This window comes from Chroicocephalus ridibundus, chromosome 7 (assembly GCF_963924245.1).
Source record: "Chroicocephalus ridibundus chromosome 7, bChrRid1.1, whole genome shotgun sequence".
NCBI classification, from domain to species: domain Eukaryota; kingdom Metazoa; phylum Chordata; class Aves; order Charadriiformes; family Laridae; genus Chroicocephalus; species Chroicocephalus ridibundus.
In genome coordinates, this window is record NC_086290.1 from 10,806,072 (window position 1) to 10,831,137 (window position 25,066).

Here is a 25,066-nt window from a genome sequence, read left to right on the forward strand (position 1 = left end):
CCCGCGGGCGTGGCGGGCGGGCGGGCGGGCTGCTCGCCGCCCTCCGGCCTTATAAAGAGCCGCCGCCGGAGCCCGCTCGCCCGCCCGTCTCTCGGCGCCGCCGGCAGCATGACCGCCATCGGGGCGCAGGTACGTCGCCCACCGGCCCTGCCGGGGGACGCAGCGGGGAGAGGCAGCGGGGCCGCCCCTCGCCCCGCCGTAGGGCTGATGATTCGGTTTGTTCCTGCACGGACGGGGTCGCCCCGAGGGACCCTCCCCGGAGCTGCGGGGTGCAGCCGGCCGGAGACCCCCCCCTCCCCGGACCGGCAGCAGGTCCCCCGGCTCCGTGGCTCTCCCGTCCCCACCGGCGGGGCCACCGCAGCTAGAGCGGGCTGTGGGGTGCTTGGCTTGTCTTTTAATTAAATTTCGGGCCGTCTCGGAGGGTTTTGGTGAGGAGGGCGTGTGTGCTGCCCGCGGGGGCTGCAGCCGGAGACACCCCCCAGCCCCGGGGGAGCCGAGCCGGGTCTGGGGTGAGGAGCCCGGTCCGGACCGGTGCTGCTGCCGGCAAGAGGAGGAGAGCCCGGCCGGCAGCAGCGCGGGAGAGATGGGGGGGAAGGAGGGCTGTGCTGGTAATTGGGTGTCCGTCCGCCTGTGTCCCCCGCCAGCTTCTGCCGCCTCCTCCATCCCAGCCGTCGGCTCCATCCTCCCAGGGGCCGGCGGTTTCCTCCAGCCCTGCCAGAGCAGGAGGCTGTGCCGCGGGGCAGGGATCCGGCGCAGCCCGGGGCCTTTGTGCTCCCCAACCCGGGCCCTGACGTGGGAGCATTGTTCGTGCGGCCGGAGAACCGGGAGAGCTTCACCCACCCTTCCTTTCTCCTGGGTACAGCCTGTAACTGCGTTGCCTTCCCCAGCGAGAAGGGATTTGATGGGCACAAGCAAATAGCTTCAAACGCTGAAGTCCCACTGCTTTGTCCTTCTGGTTTCATTTCACCCTTAACTAGTGCTGTTAACTCAGGGTTTTTGCTTCCCCCCCACTATTCTTTAAGGCGCAGAGGCTGCTGGCGCACCGGAGACCGCAGAAATCCTTCTTTGAGACACTCATCAGGAGCCTGATCATCTTGTGCGTGGCCATAGCAGTGGTCTTGTCATCCATCTCCGTCTGCGATGGCCGCTGGCTCTTCGCGAGGGGGCAGCTCTTTGGACTGTGGCACTTCTGCACCGTTAGCAACGGCAGCGTCCTGAAGTGTGTCACTGACTTCAGCCTGGCCAAGGTGGAGGGGCTGAGCGTGGGGGTGATTCCCATCAGAAGCATGGTGTCCTTTGCCGTTGTGGTTGCCATATTTGGCCTGGAGCTCTTGATGGTGTCCCAAGTTTGTGAGGATGCCAACGCGAGGCGGAAGTGGTCGATGGGCTCCGTTCTCATCCTGGGCTCTTTTTTGCTGTCGGCCACTGGGGTTCTGAGCTTCTCCGTCCTCGTGAAGGATCACCTCACCTTCACGGGCTTCACGCTGACGTACTGGTGCGAGTTCATCGCTGCCTTTCTCTTCTTCCTTAACGGGATCAGCGGACTTCACATCAACAGCCTCACGCACCCTAGGAACAGGGTAGGCAAAATCTAGGCGCAAAGGGTGTACCTCTGCCTTTGTGTAATCAGCTTTGCCAATTGGACTGGACAAAAAGGGAGCCTAATGAAGTTTGAAAAGGACACCGTGTCTTAAATTGTGTGCAAGGAGGGGAAGCGTGAGTCAGTCTTGATGCCTGTAGAAGACGTACCCACCCACTGGTCAGCGTGCAGGGCTGCATAACACGAGCAAAGCAGAGACTGAGACTGGCCGCTGCTGAAATGCGGTTTTCTGGAGGAGTGGATTAAAGAAGAGGGCATCCTGTTGAACATGCAGAGGGGTGGCAGACTGTGATCTACACACGTGGACTCAGTTTTGAGGCTTACACAAAGCCTGTACTGCTGTGGGTTTGGTGTTGCTGTGCTTTCCCCCATACTCTGGAGCTTGTGAAGAGTGTAACATACCTTTGGTGTGTCTCTTGGCTTTGCTCTGTCTCAGGGACAGATGATTTGTGCCTGGCCATGCTCACTGGCTTGGAGTATTGAAAACCTTCACTGGCTCTCACTCTTCCATTTCCCTTTCAAAAGAGAAGGCACACAGATCTTGATCTAGTCACCCATTTTGTTTCCTGCTGGCACGTTCCCTGTATCTGTCCTTCCCTTTGTGAGTTTTTGTGGGACACCTCTGAGAAAGGTGCAGGGAGATGTAGCTGTCTTGGGGACAAGGACAGGTTTTGGGTGATGCAGGTGTACGGGGAAGGGTTCCGATGCCTTCCTTGGGCAGCAGTACATTTTCCTGTGCTCGCAGCTTCTCCCTGCTGTCACCACTCCTCTGCTGCCCCTGCAGGACACATGCCAATTGGCCGCCCAAACTGGCTCCCTCGCAGCCCTTGCAAAGTTCTCTGTAACGGGGCATTGCTCTTCCTAGTTTCTTTTTTGTCCCTCTGGGCAAGAGGGACAAGCTCTGCAGGGGCTTTAGGTGGGTGTTGTGGCTGGGCAGGCCATGCTGAGACCACTGCACCTTCTGGGGTGTGTTTTGGTTGTGAAGGTTTCCCACTGAGGCAATGGGAAATCTCATCCTGTAGCTGAGAGTCTCCTGTAGCATTTCTTCTGGGAGGAGGAAGCTCTAGATCCTCCTGACCAAAGTCATTTTCATCCCCTGATTAGCAGTGGGCCTGGGAGGAGAAGCTCATGATTGCCTCATAAGGGGCTGATAGGGACATCTCTAATCTGTCACAGCTGATGGAAGTCCAAAGAGACTTGGCCAAATTATATTAAGGCTGGTCTTCTGCCAGTGCTTGAGTCAAGGCTGCTACAATTGCTGCAGCTTTGAAGTTCCCTATGCTGTCTGATGTAAAAGGGGAGAAGACCTCAGCAGGAGACCTCAGACGTTGGGTTGCTGCACGTGTGTCCTCCCTGTCCAACATACAGTACTCTGTTGCCCACAGATAAAAGTGTCATCAGAGTATTTCAGGGTCTCCGTTTTAATGTTTGTTTTGTATCAGATGGTAAAACTGCTTGTATTTTTGTTTTAGGACTAATGTTTCTACACGTTTCATCTCTGTAGCTTGCCTGATAGGTGTTGAGCAAGGCTTTCCCTTCCAGTGCAGTGAGTTTGACATAATTTTTCACCTGAAACAAAAGCAGCACAAAGTAGCACAAAGGCCGAGAAGGCTGTGTAGGCAAGCCACGAGTAAACAGCTTTGTGTTGGAAAGCCACGAGTCATAAGTCCTGCCTGAGCCGAATGAACACTTGCTGAATGTGCTCCTGTGGACTTGTTTGACTCCATGACAGTCTCTATTCCTTCTCCTGATTTCCACAACTTTTTAAGAAAATGCTCTTAAGCCTGTTTCGCAATGCAGTTTCAGACCAGGCTTGCTCTGGACAATGCCAGTTGTGCTTTTTTTTTTTTTTTTTTTGCATGTGAGTCTGCCCGATTTCTGGTGAGATAACGCACGGACCTGTGCTACCCAGCCAACCCCTGAAGCTCTTGCAATGGTCGGGGCTCTGTCAGGGCTTATTGACTCTCTCTCAAGGACAAGGACTTGTGCCCTTAAACTGCCTCTGGAAAACTGCAGTGTGATTGTGTGTCTCTTTGTGAAGGTGCTTTTGATTTGCTGAATTGCACTGTTGGAAGACATGCTAGTGGGCTGAACTTGCAGATTGTTGTGTGAACAGTGCCGTTGGCTTTAGCAGAGCCGCTTATCCCAGGGAGATTCTGCAAGGTCCGGTCCCAAACTGTAGCACTTTGGTGTTACCAGATGCTAGAGTGCCTTAACTAACTGATAAATCAGTTGTGGTGCCAAGGGGTGCCTGTGCCGGGCAGGACGGTTCCCCTACACGAGGTCAAGGGTGTCCGTGGCTTGTCTAGAAACATGGATGTAACTTCAGAGTGCCTTCTTGGTGACATCCAAAACTGGAAGTCAATTCTGCATGTACTCCCCTTTGTGCTAGTGGGAGGCCATGCCCCCAGCCCCTTCCCCAGGGGATGCAGCCGTAGCCAGACCGAGTCCCAGGCCGGTGCCTCCCACTCGGGTTAGAGAGAGCCAGTGGACAATTAGCCATTGAGTTCACCCAAGACTTGGTGCGATTGTGAATGATTTTAGGATGCCCTCTGCTAGCTGAAGAAGAGGCCTTTTGTTGGGGGTAGGGAATCCTCTAGGGAAAATACAATAACTTTTTTCCAACTGACTTTGTATACTACTGCTTGACTTACTAATGCTGGGAGAAGATGCGTTTTGATGGCTAAACAGTACAAAACAGGGTTGATTGATTGTCTTGGAGACATCCTTATACACAGCAACCTGTGCAGCAATGGGTAACTTCATTTTCTGAAGCCTGTGGAAGTGTCAAGTGACATTCCTGAAGTTTGTTAAATAAATCTCCTTGAAAAAAAAAAAAAATAACTGTAATTCTCTCTTCTTATATTTAGATGGTGGGGTGCAGATTTAAGGGGATGAGTGGGGTTTATGTAATCTCCCAGGCACCAATTCTGTGTGTTTACCCAGCTAGACCGATGAAGAAATGACTGCTTGGCGCTTTGCCGAGCTCCACACCAAGGGAGCCGAGGCTGCTGCACACTCCCCTCTCCTTTCCCTTCCTTGTCCACACCAATCCAAGCAGCCAGCACCGCTTTCTTGTCTTACAAAACAAGAGGGGCAGTCAGCTGTGCTGCTTCGTGGGAATTAGAGATAACCTTGTTGGCTCTTAATGATTTCCTGCTGTTGCATGTGCTCTGTTTACCAGCTAAAGAGCTCTTTCCTGTGTCCTTCACCTCCCTTTTCCCACACCGCACCCTGTGTCTGAAGCATCCTTGCTCTTTTCCCCAGCTTTGCTTGTTTGGCCTGCAGAAGTGGTATCTGACTACGAATGTATTTATACAGGTTTTTCCCTTGAGCTCCCAGTAATAAAAGGTTTAGTTAAATGTCAGGAAAGCAGATTTCCAGCTTCACCACTGAATTAGTTTATGTAATCTCAAGTAAGTTAATTAGCACCTGGTGTTCTCTTTCTGATGGGAGAGGTCATTGACCTGTCTCAGATGGTTTAATATCTCTTAAAAGCTGTGTAATGAACATCACCTCTTGTTAATGAGCTGTTTAGACTTGCTCAGTTACTAATTTTAATTGGAAACTTGTGCACAAACCATTGCTTGCGGATAATAATACGTAAATAATGGCACAGGGCATGTTAACTAAGGAGTTATCCTGGACTGTTAATGGTATTTTGATTTTAAGTCTACAGTACCTTCATCAGCTGTGCTTGGAGGGACAGCTGGTTTGGGGGTTGAGCATCGCTTAGTTTTGTGAGTCAGGGGAGGGTGATTACAGAAGATGACTGCCCTCACCTGCCTTCTCTTTCCCTCTGCTGGGGCTATGGTGAGCAGGTAATGACCCTTCTAAACCTTCCACGTCAGTAAGGGCCTTCTTTTTGAGGGAAAGACAAGTGTGCCCCCCGGGGGGTGTCCTGGAAAGGGTGTTGGCTGGATTCCTGGGCCCTCTCACCTTCACATGGCTCCAACGCCTCTGAATTGGCACCACCCCCTTCTCAAACAGTTGAATTCAGCTCCCCCGATGCCCAGTGAGGCGTTGCACAATGTAATTATTCACAGCACAACAATACTGCTTTTTGCCTCTGACGTTTTGCTGGGAACTTCCTTGTTGCTGTGTTGGGGGAGAGAAGACTATTAATCATTTCCTTTTAAATTCAGTTTTAGTTGGTAGACCGCTGATCTTCAGGCTGCTGGAGCTGCTGCCTACGCTGCTGGCTTGCAGAGCTGCAACTGGCTTCTCTGGGGACCTGGAGTGAATAGCCAGAGGCTGTCACCGGTGTCCCAGAACAATGATAACTACTTGTGTGAAAGATAGTGCTTAAATCCTATTTACTGATAACAAATGCCTGCTTCACATGGAATACCGAGGAGCAAGTGTAGAGAAAGGGAAGTCGGTGAAACCTGAATATGGAGTTTGTTCAGCCCGTGTTAGTAGTTCCAGGCCACTGACACCGGAGTCTGCATTACCAGTTAATCTCTCCCTTTTTGCATTGCTCGCCGAGATTCACTTCCCTCTTCCTCTGCTTATAAATTCGTCAGTGTTCCTGGAGCTAAGTAGCTCTTTTCTTCAGTATTTGTCAGTACAGTTAATCAAGAGAGATCCCCCGCAGGGAAAGGTGCTTTTGTACCACCTCCGCAGAAGCTGGGCGAGGTGAGAACCCATCCCACTATGGTGGTGCTTGGCAGCAGCATTCTACGTCCAGGTCACAGCATCCTAATGCCTGGGGCCATCTGCTTCTGGCACCTGCACCAGTGGACTTGTTCTTCCCAAAAAAACGAGGACTCCAAATGCCACCTGACATCTGAGGGCTTTTATGGAGCCACAGCTCTTCATACAAACCAGACCAGCACTTGATGCCTGAAGCAAACATGTAATACAGAATCTGGAAATACTTCCTTTTTTTTTTTTTTGTTATTTCAGGCAAGTCAAATAAAACCAAAATGGCCATGTAAAACAATTACTTATGCTAGAACTCTTTTTTTAAATATAGAAAGCAGCAGCATTTTGTTCAGGAGCATGTGGTTTGTCCCTGCTTCACCAGGACTCGCTGTACAAGTAAGTCTCATGCTCAGTCTGGGCTCCACCCAACCTTGTGCCATCAGGGCTGGTCCTAACAACGTACTGCAGGGCTGAGCTCTCGCACTGGCTTGTGGGAGGCCCGATAATTGCATCAGATCTAATTAATTACATGTTATTGTATCTCTGAATCTCTATTTATTTATTTATGCCGGAAGAAAGCACTTGCATTTAAAACAAACAGCTGCTTTGGCTTGACTGATAGATGTTTAATTCTCAGACAGGGAACATACAAGTTGTTCCATTCTTCTTGGTCTTATTTGCAGTCTAGAGAGAAAATTAGCCTAATGGTTGTATCTTTTCGGAAGTATCTGGCTTGCTAAATGCGCCGGGACAGAATGAACCCCCAAGAAGTTTGGAGGCTCTGCTTGGCATGGGTAAGTCAGCAAGAAGTGAGGTCTTTCACCCAAACACGCATGGAGGGACTTTCACTTCTCTCTCAGTCACGGGACTGATCCTGCTTTTCTGCTGTTCCTTCTACTTGCTTTGGCTGAGTTTCAAAGGACAAAGTCGACTCAAAAACTTGCTATTTCCAAAAAATGTAAGTTTAAAATAAATTCCTGGAACGGCTTGCCAGTTGACTGCTTTATATTTGATTTTTATTTTTTTTTCCCCTGGTTTTAAAGACGTTCAGCTCTCCTGCTGCTGGGTGACCTGCATCAGCAGGCAAAGCAAACTGGGCAAGGGAGGCCAGAGCGAATGCAAAACCCTCCCTCCTGCCAAGGTGCCCTTCCTGGCCTGGCTGCCGTCAGTGGTGCTGCTACCCACAATGCCTGCTTCACCAGGGAGGACACAGGCTGTGCCATCTAACTGGCAGCACCAGCAGAGAAAAACAGACATTTTTCCTGAATCTCGGGTTTTGAAACAGTGCTAATAGCACTTAAAAATCTGCTTCTGCACAGGTGATTTAACTTTGAAAGCATCCTTTGAATTTCTCTGCATGTTTGCCTTCTGGTAAAGTGGCAGAGGTCTACCATGATGGTTTGGTGTGAATAAAAGCTCCTTAGAGCAGTTTTGGCAGAGTGTTGGGGAATGTCACTTGGTCAGCATTTGACATACCATGCATGTTTTGCCAATGTCTTGTAAGTGATCCGGGAGGAGGGAGAGAGAAGTGTGATAAAAGCCACTTGCTTTCTGCTCAGTCATCTTTGCCCTTGAAGAAAACCAGGCAAGAATTGCCCCAACTGGGGAAATGCAGATACAAAATCAAGTAGGAGGCTTGATTGCATTTGTTGGATGAATTGTTTTATCCCTTTCCCGGTCAAACCAGGGAAACTTGCTTAACAATTTGATCCTTAAGAACATAAAGCTGCAATAGAAGCTCAGATACCTTGTGACAGTGTATTACAATGCACGGTCTTGTAGATTTCAGCACGCTGTGGGATTGTAGACTCTAAAGAGATTTTTGCCAGATGCTATGGTGGTGTTTTTCACAAGATACCTTGTATGGTCCAGTTCAATTGAGTTTTAAATGTCTCAAGGGCTTTCATTGCTTCCCTTCAAAGAGTAACTGGACAAGTCTCAGAGCTACAGACATAATAGGAAAGAGCCATCTTACTAAAGTTTTCTTGGACACCCTTGGAATATGCTGTAATAGTTTTTTTACTATTTCAAAAAGATACAAAGATCTGAATTGTACCACTGTTAGTTCTGAGGTCTCCATTGTCAGAAGAGGCAAAGGAAGAAAACTGTCTGAACCTGCCACTGGCGCATACCTGAGCAATGGATATGCAGTCAGAGAGGAAACAGGAGCTCAGCTGTGCTTTATGTTCTTAGTGTCCAGTGTCCATCACCACAATAGAAAGACTTTGAGTCTTGGTAAATTTTAGCGGTGAATTAATTTTGCATTTCAAGCCCATGGCCTGTGTTAAAAGATGGCACAGAACCTTCATCGTACAAAGTTGAACGTCCTCCCAGCTTCAACAGCAGAAGAAATAGAGAACATCTAAAACTCACCAGCCTGGCTTATCCTGAAACATGTTGGAGAACCACATGGAAAATGAAAGGTCACCTTTAAGGTAGAAATAGCAGCTGAAAAATATTGGTGTGGAAAGAAACATAAATGACTGTGGCCAGAAACCCAAGGAAGGACATAATGTTTTGGCCCGTTTTGCCTTGCAAAATAACTCTGGTGCTGCGCAGGATATAAATGAACAGATGTGCTTCAAGAACCGTTGATCTACAGCCAAGTCCTGCTTTTGGATACATACACAAGACTCCCAGCACGGTCCATGGGACTTAACCATGTGTATCTGAGCATGGAGGTATCCTCCAAGCATACAGTGTTAAAGCACGCTTGATCTTTGGAGAGTTGCTCTCCTGTGCTCTGGTGGGCTCGACCTCACCATCTGCATCTCTTGAGTTAAGCCACTTCCTCCGTTACTCGCTGAGGTGCTGAGATGCTGACGCAAGTGTTTGTTTAAATGCCACTGCCTCCATTTTCTCTGAACTTCCAGCTGAACCTAGGTAGAAAGGTCACAAAAGACTTAGTTCAGCTAGTTTATCTTGGAGCCCTGCATTGCGGAGGGCAGTATAACAGGAAAAGGAGAGTGGGCTACCTTTGCCAAGGTTTGGATTTATTTATTTAACCCCCAGTTTAAGGGGTTAGGGTAGGGCCTGTTTCTTGTCACTTCTGGTGATACTGTTGCAGCCACACCATTTTCTGTTAACCCGTTTTTCTGTTTAATTGCAAGTGAAGCTGTTCACAGAGTCTAGCTGGCCTTAATTAAGTGTTTGGTTTAGGTTTTTCCAAGATTTTTATTTTAATTATAAAAAGGGGACATTTTGGCACTCTAAAGTAAAAAAATGCAGATTTTCTTTTCAAAACAACTTTTTCTGAACACTGTTAAAGGATCAGTCGAAGTATTTCAAACCCCTCTTCCATTTCAAAATGACCTTTTCTTCCACCTTAGGCACTAATGCGTTGCGCTTTTTCCCTTCTAATAACCTCAGGATCTCCCAGGTTTGGATAACGCTTCCCCCCACCTCTACCAGCAGCAGCATTTTGGAGAGCAATTTCTAGCCCAGGAGCCTGGGAGTTACCATACAACTACAAAGGAAACGGTCCCTCTTCCAAAAGCTTTACCTTAAGAGAGTCCAAATAAACTTGGACTAGATACAGCTTTTAATAAATTCCCTCCCAAGGATCAAGCAAAGAAAACGCCAACGGGATGACCAATAGTAGCACCATGCGTTAGAAGCAGTTGATTGTCAGTGCAACTGTGTGCAGGATGGTACTCCCACCCTGTGTTCCCAGACAGTAATAATTCTATCTGATTTATGAAAGGGCTGCAATAGTTGAGAGGTGAAGTTTGCATTTGGCATACAATTACTTAGGCTTGCCAGGTCTAGGAGGTATTTCACGAGTGACGTTAGGTAGCTGGGAAGAAAACTCTCAGATAAAACGTGTGATTCGTTGGAGAACGTATCCTACTGATTAATGAGGCATGCTTGAGCAATAAAAGAAAATGTTATCTACACAAAACTCACCTCACCATTAAGAAAACAATAAAGTACAGCCACGACAAAGCCCTAAAAGATAAAAGAACCATGGTCACAAAATTAGAACTTGCAGTTTCAGCTTCTGAATGGGGATGAGGCATCCCAAGGGAAATCAGACAGCTTGGTTTTGCCATTGGGACTCTGCTCTGTTGCAGAGTTATGTGTTCTGCCTCTTTTTTTTTTTTTTCTTTTCTTATTTTAAAGAAATAATAGCTCGTCAAATATTACCTGGAATGATCCAAGAGCTAATTCAAAAAACAGCTGAATTTCCATTGTGCCACTGCTAGTGTCTTCAGGGAAAAAAGCGAAGATGATGTAGTGGACCCCAAAGAGAGGGATGAGGAGGAGCGTTGATTTTGCAAGTCTCCTGAGAATGAAAACAGAGGGGAAAGCCAATGTAGAAGGAGCAAGAGGGGCTCGGGTGGGCTCATGTGGCATAAAGTCGTGACTTAAGGGACCTACTTGTATTGGTTGAAATCACTGCTCCGTCTTTCAGGTGACCTGAGCTTCCTCATCAAGATTCTCAAAATGTTAACAAAAAGAATGAAATTAACCTGAAGAAAAAAACCAAAAACAACAACAACAACAACAAAAACAAACAAAAAGAAGGATGTGAAAAAGAAATAGGAAAAAAGGCAACAAAACCAAATGCCCAGTCACCGCTTATGTAACTGCCATGTATCAACAGAACCAGTTTGGGGTGTTTCGATTGAGCAGGCAGAATAGAGGGGCTGGGGCTGGCCTGACTGTGTCCCTGTTCCCATCCCAGTCCCCATCCCTGTCTCTCCAGCCTGCCTGGCCACCCTGGGCATGGGTGCTGCCTGCTTTCCCCACCAGTTCGCTGCAGCTTTAGTTTTGGGAACAATCAGGGTTTATTATCTGGGCAAATCACCAAAGGGCAGGGAGATCAAGTACATCAGTAGGCTCCCGTGTGGCTGTGGGGTTCAGACAGCCTCTGCGCAGTCTGGCCCCGCTTTGGATGCCAGCAAACAGGCAGCACTGGAGCTACTGCTTACTAACAGGGACTGCAAATGCTGTTTGTTCCCTGCCGAAAGACACAGCATGGTTTGGGGTGATGGAGGCAAAGCAGATAAAAGTAGGGATAGGAGAGAGTCAATGCTGAAGTTTTCCTTTTGCCCCCCTCTCCAAGGGTGGATGTCAGATAAAAATGCTGATCTGCTGCTCAGTTTGGGCGAAGGTGAAGCAATAGCTGTTTCTGCTCATTTGACCCTCAGGCAAAGAGCAGGAGTCGCAGGGGAGCCAGAGCCTGAGTGTGCCTCTTTCCCACTGCCAGCGTGTAGCGACCTTCGGTTTTATCTGCCCTTTGCATCGGGGCTCCCGACATCGCCCTGCTCTCCTCCTGCACCTGCACAGCCCACCAACGTGCACCCACAGCCCTTTTGCAACACCCTGCACCGTGGCAGGCCTTTAACTCTCCCTGATGTCTGGAAAACACCATCGCAGAGGTGCATCTTCTCCACGGTGGCTTGCGTGTGCCTGTGGGCGCTGGAGCATGGCTCTGAGGTGGTGGGTTCCCCTAAGAGAGGCGGGTGTGCTGTAAATGGAACAGACACAGGACGTCCCCAGGTTCCCTAAATTATTGGATGAAGAGGGAGCAACTGTGGCTGCGTTGTCTGGGCTGCTGAGGGTGTCTGGAGAGGGCTGGAAGTTTGGGGAGCTGGGGAGGGGTGAGGAAAAGTTGTGAGGAGCTAAGGGTGGGGAACGTGAAGGGAAGACTGAAATATTTGGGGGATGTTGGTGGGGAAAAAAGAGGTTCAGGCTGGGGATTCTGGTTTTTTTAACCCACTAGGCCAGGCGTGAGCTGTGTAGGCTGAGCAGGACTTTTTGCTGATGAAAACTACCGGGGTAGTGGGGAAGGGAGGGGGGATTCCTGCTGGGAGGGATCGCCCGCGGGCAGCACGGCAATGAGTGTGAGCCTGGGAGCATAAAGGAGTTTATCGGTGTTGATTTTCTACCCTTTGAACGGCTAAGGACTGTGCGCCCGTGAGGAATAAAGAGATTAGATCTGAGTTCTGAAGGACGGGCTGTTTGTTTGTCTGTGGCTATGGGCTTGAGAAAAGCCTCTTTTAGGTTAAAGAGGCAGAGGCATGTAGGCGGCTCCTGCCTTAAGTGGCTAAGCTAGATGCGATCAGGATTTTGAGGAAACTTGGAAGGGGGTAGCCGGTGGTGGCCGTCAAAAGATAAATTAAGATTGTGCTTTTTGCCTTGCAGAATGCCTGGGCCTTGTTGACATTTAAATATTGCTGAGTGGCTTCTGGAGCATAAGGGTTGTTTCATGAAGAAAAATAAATGCTGTGGCCTCGTTAAGTTGATCCTGAATTGTTTGTGTGGTCTTCTGCTTGTCTTGTGGGAGTAAAGAACTGCTCAGTGGAAAATAGGAGCAGAACTTTAACCCACCATCTCTGCTGCTTGGGTTTCCAAGACAGCATGCAAGTGTTGCAGTTTGGGTTTTGCAAACATAATGGCTCCTACTGGCAACACAAAAACCTCAACCAACTCTCGGGTTCTCATTTGGAGTGTCAGTGGGTTCCTTGAGAGTAACTAGCAGTTCACGTGTTTCTGTACTAGGGCTTCAGATAGATTGTTGCAGAGTGGTCTGCCCCAGAGCATCTCCCTCGGGCAGAACCACTATCTCCAAGAAGAAGCTCCAGCCCCTCGGTACCTAAGGCTCAACAACCGCTCAAACTATGGGTGATGAGTATTATATGTACCAAACTGTTCTTGACATCGCTACTGCCTTGTACTGGGCAGGTTCACACTGTTTCAGTGCCTATGCCTTATTTCAGTGAGAAATGCCACAATAGCATAATTGCAGTCCACTAACATATAATGCATGCAGCCTGTGAGCTGCTTTCATCGCTGAAAACAAAAGCTAATGGTCATGTAAGGCAAGTTGTTTTTGGCTTTGCTGAGAGGGGCATTGACCAGGAGACACAAAGGCGATTGTACTGAAACATACAGCCACTTCGGTTCTCCTCCAGAGCCCTCCTTGAAACAGTCCAAAACAAGCTACCACAAGCCAGCCAAGTTCATATGAAATCAACAGGATGTGGAAACCTGATCTTCTTCAGGCTCTTGCTTCTTGGGAGGACACTCTAGCTTTCCTTGTGAACTTAGCTTCAGGGCATTAGTTACTGACTAAATCCTGCTGAGCAGAAGTTGCTTAAGCAGTACTTCATGTGTCACACCAGTTCAGGCACGTGTCTAACATCAGTTCATTAACACACTTCTAAAGCACGTTGAGTAGATGATCTCTGACTTCACAATATTTGAAAATACATTTTGAATCTGCTTGTCCCAGAAAAGACTTACAAAAATAGACAAAACTACAGGGCCTCTAATGATCCACCAGGTATTGGCATCAGTGTTAATGTCCCAACACCTGTAAAAATAGAAGAGAAGGTGCAGTCAGTTATGAAAACACTGGTGCCTTTTCAAAGAGGTTTAGTCTGTTTTGCACTTCAGATAGCCCCTATTCCCTTCTTCTATGAAATTAATTTCCTGTTCTCACTTAGCTGTACAACATTTCTGACAGAAAACCTTCCACCTGCACGGGACAAAAGTATGTCCTGCCCTTACAGTAGAACCACTGTTCAAAAGTTTGAAAGGGAGAAGAGAAAGGAACAAAGTTTCATGGATCAGAAAGTCAAATGCATATACTGAAAATATCATGGGCTGAATTAATACTTGAAGACTACCTCCTACCCTTGAAACCTTGAAAATGCTTGAATGATATTTGAGGCTCTTTCTCGGGGCACTCAGCTGGATCTGTACTCCTGCCCATGCTAGGATCCAGGCTTGCACCACAGCAGGGTGGTGGTTGGTTTGCTTGGCTGCCAAAGGTTAGGAATGAGCAGAAGCCAGTGGAGCAGCCTGCGCGGGGTCCGTGTGCTTCCCCCAGTGTGCCACCTTCCCTCCATCCACAAAACTTACCCAATATTTTCATGGAGCTGCCTAGCAGTCGCCCATGCAGCCACAAATACAGTTGGGGCACCTGCAATTGGAAATGCCAGTTACTGCTCCACAAGTCCACCCCAAAGGCAAAACAAACCCACAGTTATTCTTACTGAAAGGAGAACCAGTACCCCATCCAAGCGCGATGAACCTCCAGAGGAACTTCCTTTCTGAGAAGAAAGAAATAACCAGGAGAGTGTGGAGGTACAGTCCCTCCACGAGGAGCCAGCTGTAGTTAGACATGATGCAATACTGAAAGAAGACCATGGTGAGTTTACACCCAGCCTGAGGAAAGAGAGAATAATTAGCTTCTGCCTGGGTTTGTATCTACCTTCTAACAGAGAGAGAGCTGTAAGTAAATCTTGGCAAATAGAGATTTTATAGCAATTAGGGGACTAAATGGGTGGCCTTGAGACAAGCATTCACATGACAAGAAAGCGCAGCTGGCACTTGTAAATTCATTAATCAACTGCCTCACTAGCAAGAACTGAATGTATCATGGAGACATGGGTTTGGGTTACTGTCACGCTTAGAGGAGTTTCCCTATTACTGCCTTATTAGTATCAGGAGCACTAATATCACCTTAGAGAAGCACATGAATGTCAGTTTTTTTGTCCTAAGAAAAAGGGTCGATAAAGACAAGTTAAAATTTGCTCAAAATGTTCCTCTTCAGCAACAACAAAAATCCAGCAAATTTGGGTGGATAAAACAACAACAACAAAAAAAGACCTTGTTTTGTCCCTCCCTAATTCTTATCTTTTGGCTTAAAGCATCGAACACCATCTCCAGTGCTCACCCCCAATCCTTCCTACCCCTGCAGTTTTCAAGATTTTTGCTGGCAATAGAAAGAAAAAGGAAAAAAATAATTCAGAATTTGGGAGATCCCTTTTCCAGGCTCTCTGGGTGCAAACACGTATCTTACTATCTGGTCTCACACTGCAGTATGTCAGCAATATTTAATGTGTTCTCGTACTTTTCCTGCCAGCCCCATCTACCAGGATCTAAAATCCATGTAAGAATCTCCACCCTGGTGGTGTATCCCATGTCCATAGCCCGAGACACACATGTTTAGGCATTTCTGGGTCAATGTGCTGGGCTCCTGGTGTCTTCTGTGGCAATCTAGTCAACAATCGAGATGATGAATGGAGATACCTACTTCAGACTGACCTGGATGCCCTCTGCTCCAATATCTGTAAGGGCATCTGTAACCAGGAGGAACTGCACCTGGGTTTCTGCGTGTATGCTCCAGCCTGAGCTGCTTTTCTGTCCTCATGCCTCCCTCACCCACAAAGAATACTCCCAAACAGGGAAATCTCAGTCTGGAACAACCAACATGAGGGATCAAGTGACAGAGAAGGGACAAGGCATACCTCTCTTCTCCTATAACCCCACATGCTGAATAGAAAGCTGGGACAGAGATTTCCTTCCCTGCACACTAACTACTGCTAGGATCCTGCTGAGAAACTGAGGCATGGAGCGAGCTGGAAGGCAGAGGGTTACCGTGTATGCCCCGCAGTAATTTGTGTCTTCAGAGGAAAACAAAACAGCATCCTTGATGAAGTTGGACAAAGCTCGCAAAATGAACGATGTGAAGAGATGCATGTGGATGTAGTTCCTTGTACAGCGAAGTCTTCTGTTACAAAAAGAGAGAGATCCTGTGAAGTTACATTCCTAGCCAACGCAGTTAGCTTGTGGCTGTAAACAGCAGGTTTCGATCCTTGTTAATGCTAAACTGACAAATTAAGAATGCTGTTTTTCTGTCTGTGAAAGGAAGACTAATGCATTTCCCAAGAGGGATATCCTAGGGAAGACCTTAAAAAGCTTAAGTCATATCTGCTCCACTTAAGCACTAAAACAAGCTGAACATTGCCAGAAGAATTGTGATTTTATGCCAATATGCTTGGTCTAGTCTCCCTCCCTCCTTTCTGGAGTAACAAGAAGCCAAGGTGTTTATCCACACCTGGGTGGATTTATTTGGCTTGCCTGCACAGTGCACTTTGTGCCTGCGATGTTTTCAGTATTAAATGTCCACATAATCTGGATCCAGAGGCTGCGCAACCTGAAGACAAGTTCGCAAAGTAGTTGGGGTTCCTTCTGCCCGGAGGTGCTTCCCTAATACTGTAAGGGAAATTCATTTCACTGAATAAGCAGCAAAGTACAAATTCCAAGTTATAAGGACACGTGAAGATAAGCCGACTGTCAGATCACTGCCGTAAACCTGAAACACCTTCCCAGCAGTCAGTGCAGCAGCCCTTAGAGCAAAGTTTTAGCCACAGTCTCAAGCAGGGAAAAGAACAGCAGAGGAAAATACACTCTGCCCAAGGAAACTGAAGTCCTTTGGTGGTGCAAACACCAGTCTGCAAAATACATCCAGCTACATTTTGGAAAGGACAGGAGAGCACAGTATGAGGAGCAGCCCTGACATTTTCTGGGAGACAAGACTCAGAGATCATTTTTGTCACTGCTTTCTGTGAAGGTTTTCAGAAATACTTTAATTTTTAACTTTCCCTGAAAGCCAACAGAAGACTCTGTCAGCTGAGATGACCAGAAGTCCTGGCCAAATAGAAACCAGAGATGCTTCTCCTCACCTGAAACAGGCCAGGACCACTAACGCTATCGTCAGCGTCACGAGGGAGGTGCAGTATCCAATGGTGTACATGGTCTTCAGAGTCATGAAATACGAACGCTGCAGGGAAACATATTCACATTTTTATCTTTGACTGTCTGGTAGAAATCAGCCCACATCAATAGTCTCCTCCTACTTAACAAATAAATTTCCTTGTAAAATCAGCTACCAAGGCTTTACCCTCAGCAATCCATTCTGATCATTTGGAGGAAGCATTTATGCTGAAAAACACCTACAAGAATAATCCCACTTGAATTAATCACAACATCATTCGGTCTCTCCTTAACGTGTCCCTCCCCCAGGGCCCCAAAGCAGCAGATCTGTGGTCACAGGAACTCGGACTCACTCTCGCCTCGTTTGCCGTGTCATTGACATTGTAGCCACAAGCGATATCAGGTCTTGGATATGGGTCTGACCAACCCTCACTCGTACAGTTTCGGTAGACAAAACCTGTGTGGTAACAACAACAAAAAAAAGAGAGAATCAAACGTGATCATTTCGAATTGTATCTTTGTTCCTCTTGGGGGTCAGTCACCAACTGGTAGAGTTGCTCCAAGAGCGAAGAGTCTATTTTCCCCAGGCAGTGCACTCTGCATAGCTGGAGGTGAAATGCAGCTGAGCTAATTTTGTTGATACTTGCCCAGTGTATTTGTGTGGGTCATAATATTGTTTGCCAACTCAGGGATGACTATGATGGATGTGTTTTTATTAATTGCAACATAAATAATACTGTTCGGTACATCTGGTGTTTCTTGGCCAGTATTCCAAGATCAGCAAACACATGACTTGTTCAATCACAAATTCATGCTCCATGCAAACCTGATACTTTCCTGAATGTTCCCACCTCCTTACTGTGGTTTGTCATGGTCTGAGGAGAAGAAAAAATTTTAGATGGTCACAGATTTTTGGTGAGATGGAAGTGAAAACTAAAAGGCTTTTCCCCACAGCCAGGTCTGGGCTTTATCTTACACTGTTGATTTCCTTGCTTACTTGCAAATTAAAGGCTAGAATGGGATTCCCCTGATTTAAGTTAGACATCTGAAAGCTAAATGCTTGAGTCCAACTGTGTCACTACTGGCTGTCTTTCTAGTCAGTGGAGAAAAAGAGGCATTTGCAGAATTCATCTAATTTTCAGACAGATGTGCTCGGAGGGCAGCTTGTCTGACCGACTTCTGACATTTACACTCCTAAAGCTGAGTGAGGTGGATCACCAGCAAGTTGCACGTGGTTGAATAGGACAGGTTTGAACATGTCCATATTCATGTTTGGCCCTAAAGTGGAAGTGGCAAGTCCTCCCCTACACACCTTACAATCTCACTGGAAGACAATGATCCTACCGGGCATGTAGGTTATGTGCTGAAGAGAAACTTTTAAAAAGAAGTAAAACCGCTGCCCACTGTCCTAATCACATTCACCTCTCAGGTAGGGGACACACTTTAGAAACGAGGAGTAAAATCCTGGCTTTGCTGCAGTAATGGCAACACTAGCAAGGACTTAGAGAGGGCCTGAAATCAGCAGCCCTTCTTAGTAGAAGCCTTGCTAGAAGCGACCATAAAAGTCTATTTTTGCCCACACATTTAGACACGGGGACTCTAGGCATCCAGTCCCTGCAAAACGTCCCCACAGTGTTGAGGGAATGGAAGGAGATGTATATGCAGCAGTACTTGGCACTGGTTTATGCTCTTCGGAGCCCTGCTGGGACTGTCAGTACAGAGTCAGGGCTCCTGCTACCTCTGGGCTAATTCTGGTGACCTGACAGCATGTCTGCACTTGGTTTGAACTCACCTCTGTAAAACTGCAAGGCGCAGCAACATGCTGAGATCTCCAAGTGGGTAGAGCGCTGGGTGTGTCAGTATCAGACTATTATTCTGACGCTTTTATGAATCTCTTGTTCCACTGTAGCGTCTTTGGAAGGGCCAGGCGTGCTTTTTATATACCCCGTTTTCTATACACTGCTGCAGCGCAGCAGCAACAGGGGAGAAACAGCTCTCCCCAACCTGCCTTGGCACTCAGCAAGGGAGTGGTATGGTGGCAAATTCTCTACTTCAGCTTCAATTATTAAGACACGTACTTAGAGCCGAGTGTTGTGCATGGAAACATGCCTGTGACTGGTTTTTGCCTGAGGATGTCAAAGTAGATCAGACAAGAAGAGGTGAATTTCTGTGTTGGTGTGTGCATGCAATTGTGTTATATGCGAATCATGGGAGATAATGCAGGGCATTTTACACTGATGGACATGAGCACAACTTTAACAATGCTACTTGCTTATGGGTGACACACACACTGGGAAAACTGCAGCATGCCCTGCTCGGAGCAGACTCGGGGTCTGCAGTCTGTCTAACGATCAGTGCTTGGTGTTTGCTGGTGCCTTGGGGTTGCCTATGCAAGGGGGAACACTGGCTAAAGGGATGGCCATGGAACTGGGGTTATCCTATGTGGCCTTTTCCTCTGCCTCTGAATCCCCACAGCTGTCACACCTTTCCCCATTTCTTGCCTGAGACACAATGAGCAGGTCTGGATGTGAACTTCAGTTATATTACTTGTTCCCAAATTATTTTGTTTCCTTGGTCTGTCATGTGGGAAGGGGGCAGACAGTCTGGGCTGCAAATGCAAGTCTAGATGTCAGCACAAAGCTCAACAGCACCGAGACCAGGGTTTGGTCAGAGCTCAGAGCTGTCTGCATCCCTTAACGTATGGGCCTTTGGCATTTGTGGCTGCCCATCTGCTTTGTAAGTGGTGAGGAGAGAAAACTTTAGCTTTTTTTTTCAAGCAAACAGATCTTTGTTTTTCTTTTGCAAAATTCCTTCAAACAAGACAATGACTGTAGCAGTAATTAAATACATGAGTCACAAGCCAACCGCGGTATAAAATCAGAGAAGAATGTGGCTATGAGAATGTGAATAAACTATTGCTGACTTTGACCCAAAATGCCAGATGCAGAGACCAAAATAAGACGCAAATGCCAATGGACCGTGTCTTGGGTTTCTGTTTTGAACAACGTCACTCTGATTTTTGCTGATCAGAAGTGGTTCAGCTCTCAGCTTCTCGATAAGGAGGGCAACTAAAGTTTAAAGCTGTTAGACTATCTCGAAGATAATGCAGTGCACATTTGAGATGTAATTATGACCTTTGGATGTACAAATTCCTGTTTTCCTCCCCGGTACGAAGGCCAGAGGCAGGGAGAAGTTCCCTCTAGTGGCTGTACCAGCCAGGATTTCATGTAATGCATTTAAGGGACAGTATCATTACGCTAAAGATTTGTGAGCGCATGCCAGACAGATGATTTCTTCAGTGATCTGTGTCTTTGTGTAGTTCATCCTTTGTCTTTAAACCAGATCATAAGATTCAATGGGCAGCTACTGTTTGTGTGTACAGAAAGTAGTACAGTATTTATTTTAATCTGAATGTCTCATGTCTGATTTTATTTAAAGAGCACTAAGTGCTTCTCCTCTGACTTATCTAATCTTTATTAGACAATCTAATACTTTGTCTCCCATTCCTCCCTCCATAAAATGAATCTGTCTGCTTTTCTGTAAGTACCGGACCTCATTAATCTGTGTCCTATAACTGAAAAATGCAAAATCCTCTTCTGATTTGAATCATTAACTCACTGAAGAGAAATGTAAGCACATTTCTTGGGCAATGCTGAAAAGTGTAACTGAACAGAAAGCAAGCAGCAACTCCTACTTAATGGCTCGTGATTACTGTAGTATACTGGGAATAGATTTCCCTTCATTTCTAGCTTACAAATCCCAGAGAAAGGACCACAAACATTGCTTGAGCTCATCTCTTTTTGAGTAAGTTGTTTGGTGAGCCATGAAACATGAGTTCCCATGAATTTGTGCCACTTTTGTGGAGCCTGTCACAGCCAAGGGATGAACCCCGGTGCAGATTTCCTCTTGACGGAGGCAAAAAAGAGATCTTTCCCCCCTACCTGGGTGGCTCTTTTGCCAAAACTTGAATGAACGTAACTCTGTGAAGTTTTGTCCCCGTCAAGTTGAGCTGAGATCAGCCACTGTCTCTAAGAGTTATTAGAAGGGGAAAGATGGTCAGAAATACATGAACACAGAGCTTGAGTGGAGAAAACTCTTTTCCTTAAGAAACCATGCTAAAAAACAGCTTTTCAGGATAGCATTTACTTTCTGCATTTTCTCCACCTGGCTAAGGAAAATAAACACTTAAAACATCTTGCTACTTTAATTCCCAGCTTTCCCACATTTTGCTTACTGCTGGCAACAGAGCTGCTAACCATCCACCTTTAAAAGAAGCAGGGACACAATTTCACTTCAGATTCAGACCTTACAGTGGCATCATTGTAAATATCACATTTAAAAATAAAATAACTATAAAAAACACCTGGGCAAGAAAAGCATATTTTTAGTGTTACCTTTTTTCCCAGTCAACATCTGGAAGAATTCAGGGCAGTGAGCGTTGACAATCTGTCCCACGTCAGACGAAGGCCAGCAGCTCATATTATCCCACATTCCAGCACATCTGCCTGGGGGGGCAACAACAAAACACCATACAGCATCTCCCAGTGACGAAACACCATGAAATTTCTCCCAACAATGAAACACTATGAAACACTATGAAACATCTCCAAGCAATGAAACACCATGCAATGTCTCCCAAGGACCAAGGCAGCTGTGGGAACAAAGATGCTCAGTACTCCGAAAAGCAAGCTGGATGAGACAGAGCAAGTCCTGCTGAGGCCTGTCGAGACCTGGATAGGACAGAACAGTTCCTGCTTGCTTCAAACCAGACCGAGCAAGATCCAGACCTGTCCCGTTCCGGTCCTTGACTCCACTGGTCTTTACTAGCCAAACAAAGAGAAACTTGGGCCCTTGTAAACTTTCCATCAGGCCTTTGGCTACCCATCTGTCTTCTGGTAACATTGAATGGCCCTGCAAAGGTGAAGGAAACCAGATGTGAATTTTTTTAGCTGACTTTTCAGCCCTCCTAGAGCTTCCACTTTGAGTCACCCTGATGTTTTCCTTACATAATCCTTTTGTAAACAGAAAAAGATACAACTTGACTAGAAGTTGAAACAGCTTCAGAATGATACTGTGCGAAGGGCAGAGAGGAACAGTATCAGCGTCATGCCTGTATCACCATAAATACTCCTCTGCTTGTTCATGTCTTTCATTATACCAAGGCTGTTCTGGAGTGAATAACGCCAACAGACCACTCGCTGGGCTTGGCTGCAGGTCTCAATGGCTTTTCTGCTGCAGGAGAGAAAAACTTTGCCAAGCTCCGTCAGTCCCTGCGATTGTAGAGGGAAGGTCATCACATTTACAGGCCAGGGCAAAACATGGATACACACCAATATTCTGGCAAAATCTGCCTCTACTGTTGTTTCCAAGACCAGGCCCCTGAGAGTGTCTGTTGGAGGACCCATCTCAGAGCAGCCACTGAACCTGGAGTCCTGCTGGGGTCTCTGCAGGCACGAGCCCATGGGTCCGTTGCCCTCCCTGGACCTTCTGCCACCTGAGACCTCCATCAGCTGCAGGGACCGACCGACACTGTCCAGATTCACCCCATTTCCCTCAGGTAGGCACAGGAGCTGCTTCTATTAAGGATGGCCTAGTTGTGGTCCTCTCCTACAGTCATGGTTTGAGGCAGGCTTTTCCAGCTGCACCCTCAGCTTGGCTACGTTGCCTTCTGGTGGAGCTGGTAGAGATGCATCAGGGAGCCGATGGCCAGTGGAACACAGTGTGATGGTGATCTCAACTTAGACATCTTGCTTAGGTGCTTGAAGCTGGCATGGATGAATTTTGGCCTGCGGCGCAGCGTGTTAATAGAGAAGACCTACAGTTTTTGCCTCTTGTGCCACAGAGAAACTATAATTCTTGTCTTTCTTATTTTGCTCCTCTCCAGACACTGGCTGAAATCATTTGGGCTAGTTCTCTTTTGCCTCCACTCATTGTCATTGGTTTTAGCAAAATCTCCTCTGGGGGTTTTGTAACATGACGGGGGAAAAAGAGGCCACTGGAGCATGCCAGGACCACCCTACACCTAGTGGGTCCTGGCATGTGCCAAATGCCCTGCACACTTACTGAAAGCTGAGGGAAGTGCTGAGCGTTCTCCTCAAATGCTTTGTGCTTCATAAGGCCAGCCTCCAGTAGCCCGACAAAGCTATTTTAATTTCCAGAAATGTATTGATTTCCTCCTGGACAACAGTCCTACTGCCTGGAGTTTTCAACAGCCAGGGCACCTCAGCTCTGATGTCCTCCTTGTGCCAATGTTTATATGACTTGGTAACAATTTACTTCAAAGCAATAGTTTAATTGCAAATGAAACATCACCTTGGGTGATATTTATGCCCAGCTGTTTTGCAGTATTTCGGTTATCAAACCTTCATCCCAACAGCGCTGGCATAAAGCCCCCAGATCAGACTCAGTGCACAGAAAAACCTGTTGGGATGGTCTCCTCCTGGGAGGAGAAAACAAAACCCAGCCAAGCAGTTCCTCCTGCAGGAGGTGGGAGAGCTTCTCACCAGCCCTCAGGGAGTAAAGCCAGTGCCACCCACCCCTACTTACCTAAAGAGCCTCCTGGGTGGAGGCAGAGCACAGCCCTTCTCCCTCCTCCAAGCTACTGGTATCACAAGGGCAGAGGTCAAATACAGAGTCCATTTTTCCTTATACTGCAGCAGGATAAGAAACACACACTGCTCAGGTACTTTGTGCCTGATTCACTTGCAACTAATCCTGTGTGTTTGTACCATTTTCACAGGGATGTGAGTATTGCAGCAGAGACAGCACTGTGGAAGCTTGTCCCTTGCTTTGCCTTTTATTGTGCCATTCCACTTGACGCTGCTTGCCCGCACCAGGCAAAGCTTCTGGGGAAGATGCAGGAGGGATGGGGTATGCAGGGCGACCTACACCCTGAAAAACTGCATTTCTCTCTCCCTGCGTGATCCACCAGGGACATGCACTGGGTAGCCAGAGCTTTGTTTATCTATTCTTCAGACTAAAGTCCCTCTATGGGATTTTCCCCACATGGATCTCAGACACACAGATAATCAAAGGCTGGAGGTGTTTGCAGAATACAAGCAAATATTTTCCAGAATAAAAGCATTACTCCATAATTTACTGAGGTAACAAACCCTCCTTGAGTAAAGAACAGCAGAAAGAAATTTCTGGTCTCTCTCTTCAGAAGCCAATACTTGGGGAAAGATGTATATCTTACCCCTGTTTATTTTTCTGGGGTTTTGCTTCCAGGAGGTGTGTTTGCACAGTTACAGAGACAGAGAGGGGCTTAGTCACTCTGGCCACTTCCAGCTTAAGGCTTTCTGCTGCGTGGGTAGCCCTGAGCCCACGGCAGTATGCCTTGTTTGATCTGACTGGCCAGAGTTACAAGAGCAATTTTGACAGCCATTGGAAATGCTTTCTCAAAGATTTAACATAGTCCTGTACTTTTACCTTCTCTCTCTGTAGATTTGGGGAGAGTGGCACAGAGGGTAGAATTACCCTGTTTAAAAATTTCCAGTAACAAAAGGCCTCAGGGGAATTTTTAAGACTTGGACCCAACTTAAAACTAGATTAAGTCTCTACTGAGGAGCTACTATTTGACTGAGATAAAACGAGACCATCTGTAAAATGGTCTTGCCTGCTAACGCTAGTGCTGGTCCACACCTGCACAGTCCTGTGAAGTTTAGCTTGTTTGCATCTTTGGAGCTCCGGTGCAGAGGAAATGCAGAGCTCGACATTAGACCCATGTCAAAGGATCAAAGCAGAAAAAATAGATAGGTTGTCAAACCACCCTCCTCGTTGGTGAAGGGCACCGGGGAAGGAAACAAACAATACTGATTTATTTATATCATCAAACTTCTTATATGCAACGAGACAGATCTGCATTCTGGAGTCTCTGGCAACCGGCCATAAGGTACCCTGTCACTGCTACATAGGCATAATGCTCTGAAGCTGTGCTCACACCCATCAGTCTACAAGGCTCACAGGGACAAAACAAAGACAGAGAAAAATGCTCGGTATGATAAGAAACCCGGCGATAGATCTTCCCTCTGAGTTCTGCCCTTATGCCAGGTCATAGGGAAAAAGTTCTGTGTCTCCAACACTCTCTGCTAGAGAGGAAGGCTTTGAAACTAAGAAAAAGCCTCAACTCTTGCTACACACAGTAGCTTATCTCTGGCCAGGACACCCTGCACACACCACATCTCACAGGAGCCCCTTCACTTTCCACACTGATGAGGACCTCGCCATGTCACGGTCCACAAAAGTCACCCGGAAACAGTTCAGACTGCGAGATGCTGTGAATGACATAGACCTATCCTTAGTGGTGAT

The 25,066-nt window shown here is 47.1% G+C and overlaps 2 protein-coding genes across 2 annotated transcripts in view; one reads left to right on the forward strand and one right to left on the reverse strand.

The window, feature by feature from the left end:
- On the forward strand, window positions 1-6,079 carry TMEM37 (transmembrane protein 37). The gene is made up of 2 exons (XM_063341363.1): window positions 1-129; window positions 1,023-6,079. Exons 1-2 carry the CDS (start codon window positions 109-111, stop codon window positions 1,593-1,595), a joined length of 594 nt encoding a protein of 197 aa, XP_063197433.1. The 5' UTR covers window positions 1-108; the 3' UTR covers window positions 1,596-6,079.
- Window positions 6,080-25,066, reverse strand: part of SCTR (secretin receptor) — a 24,385-nt gene continuing 5,398 nt past the window's right edge. Inside the window, 11 exon segments of the mRNA XM_063341362.1 lie at window positions 6,080-9,126; window positions 10,154-10,195; window positions 10,394-10,532; window positions 10,628-10,719; window positions 13,499-13,568; window positions 14,120-14,180; window positions 14,272-14,425; window positions 15,641-15,773; window positions 16,729-16,826; window positions 17,113-17,216; window positions 21,154-21,264. Coding sequence (XP_063197432.1) covers window positions 8,950-9,126; window positions 10,154-10,195; window positions 10,394-10,532; window positions 10,628-10,719; window positions 13,499-13,568; window positions 14,120-14,180; window positions 14,272-14,425; window positions 15,641-15,773; window positions 16,729-16,826; window positions 17,113-17,216; window positions 21,154-21,264 — 1,181 coding nt within the window. The 3' untranslated portion in view covers window positions 6,080-8,949.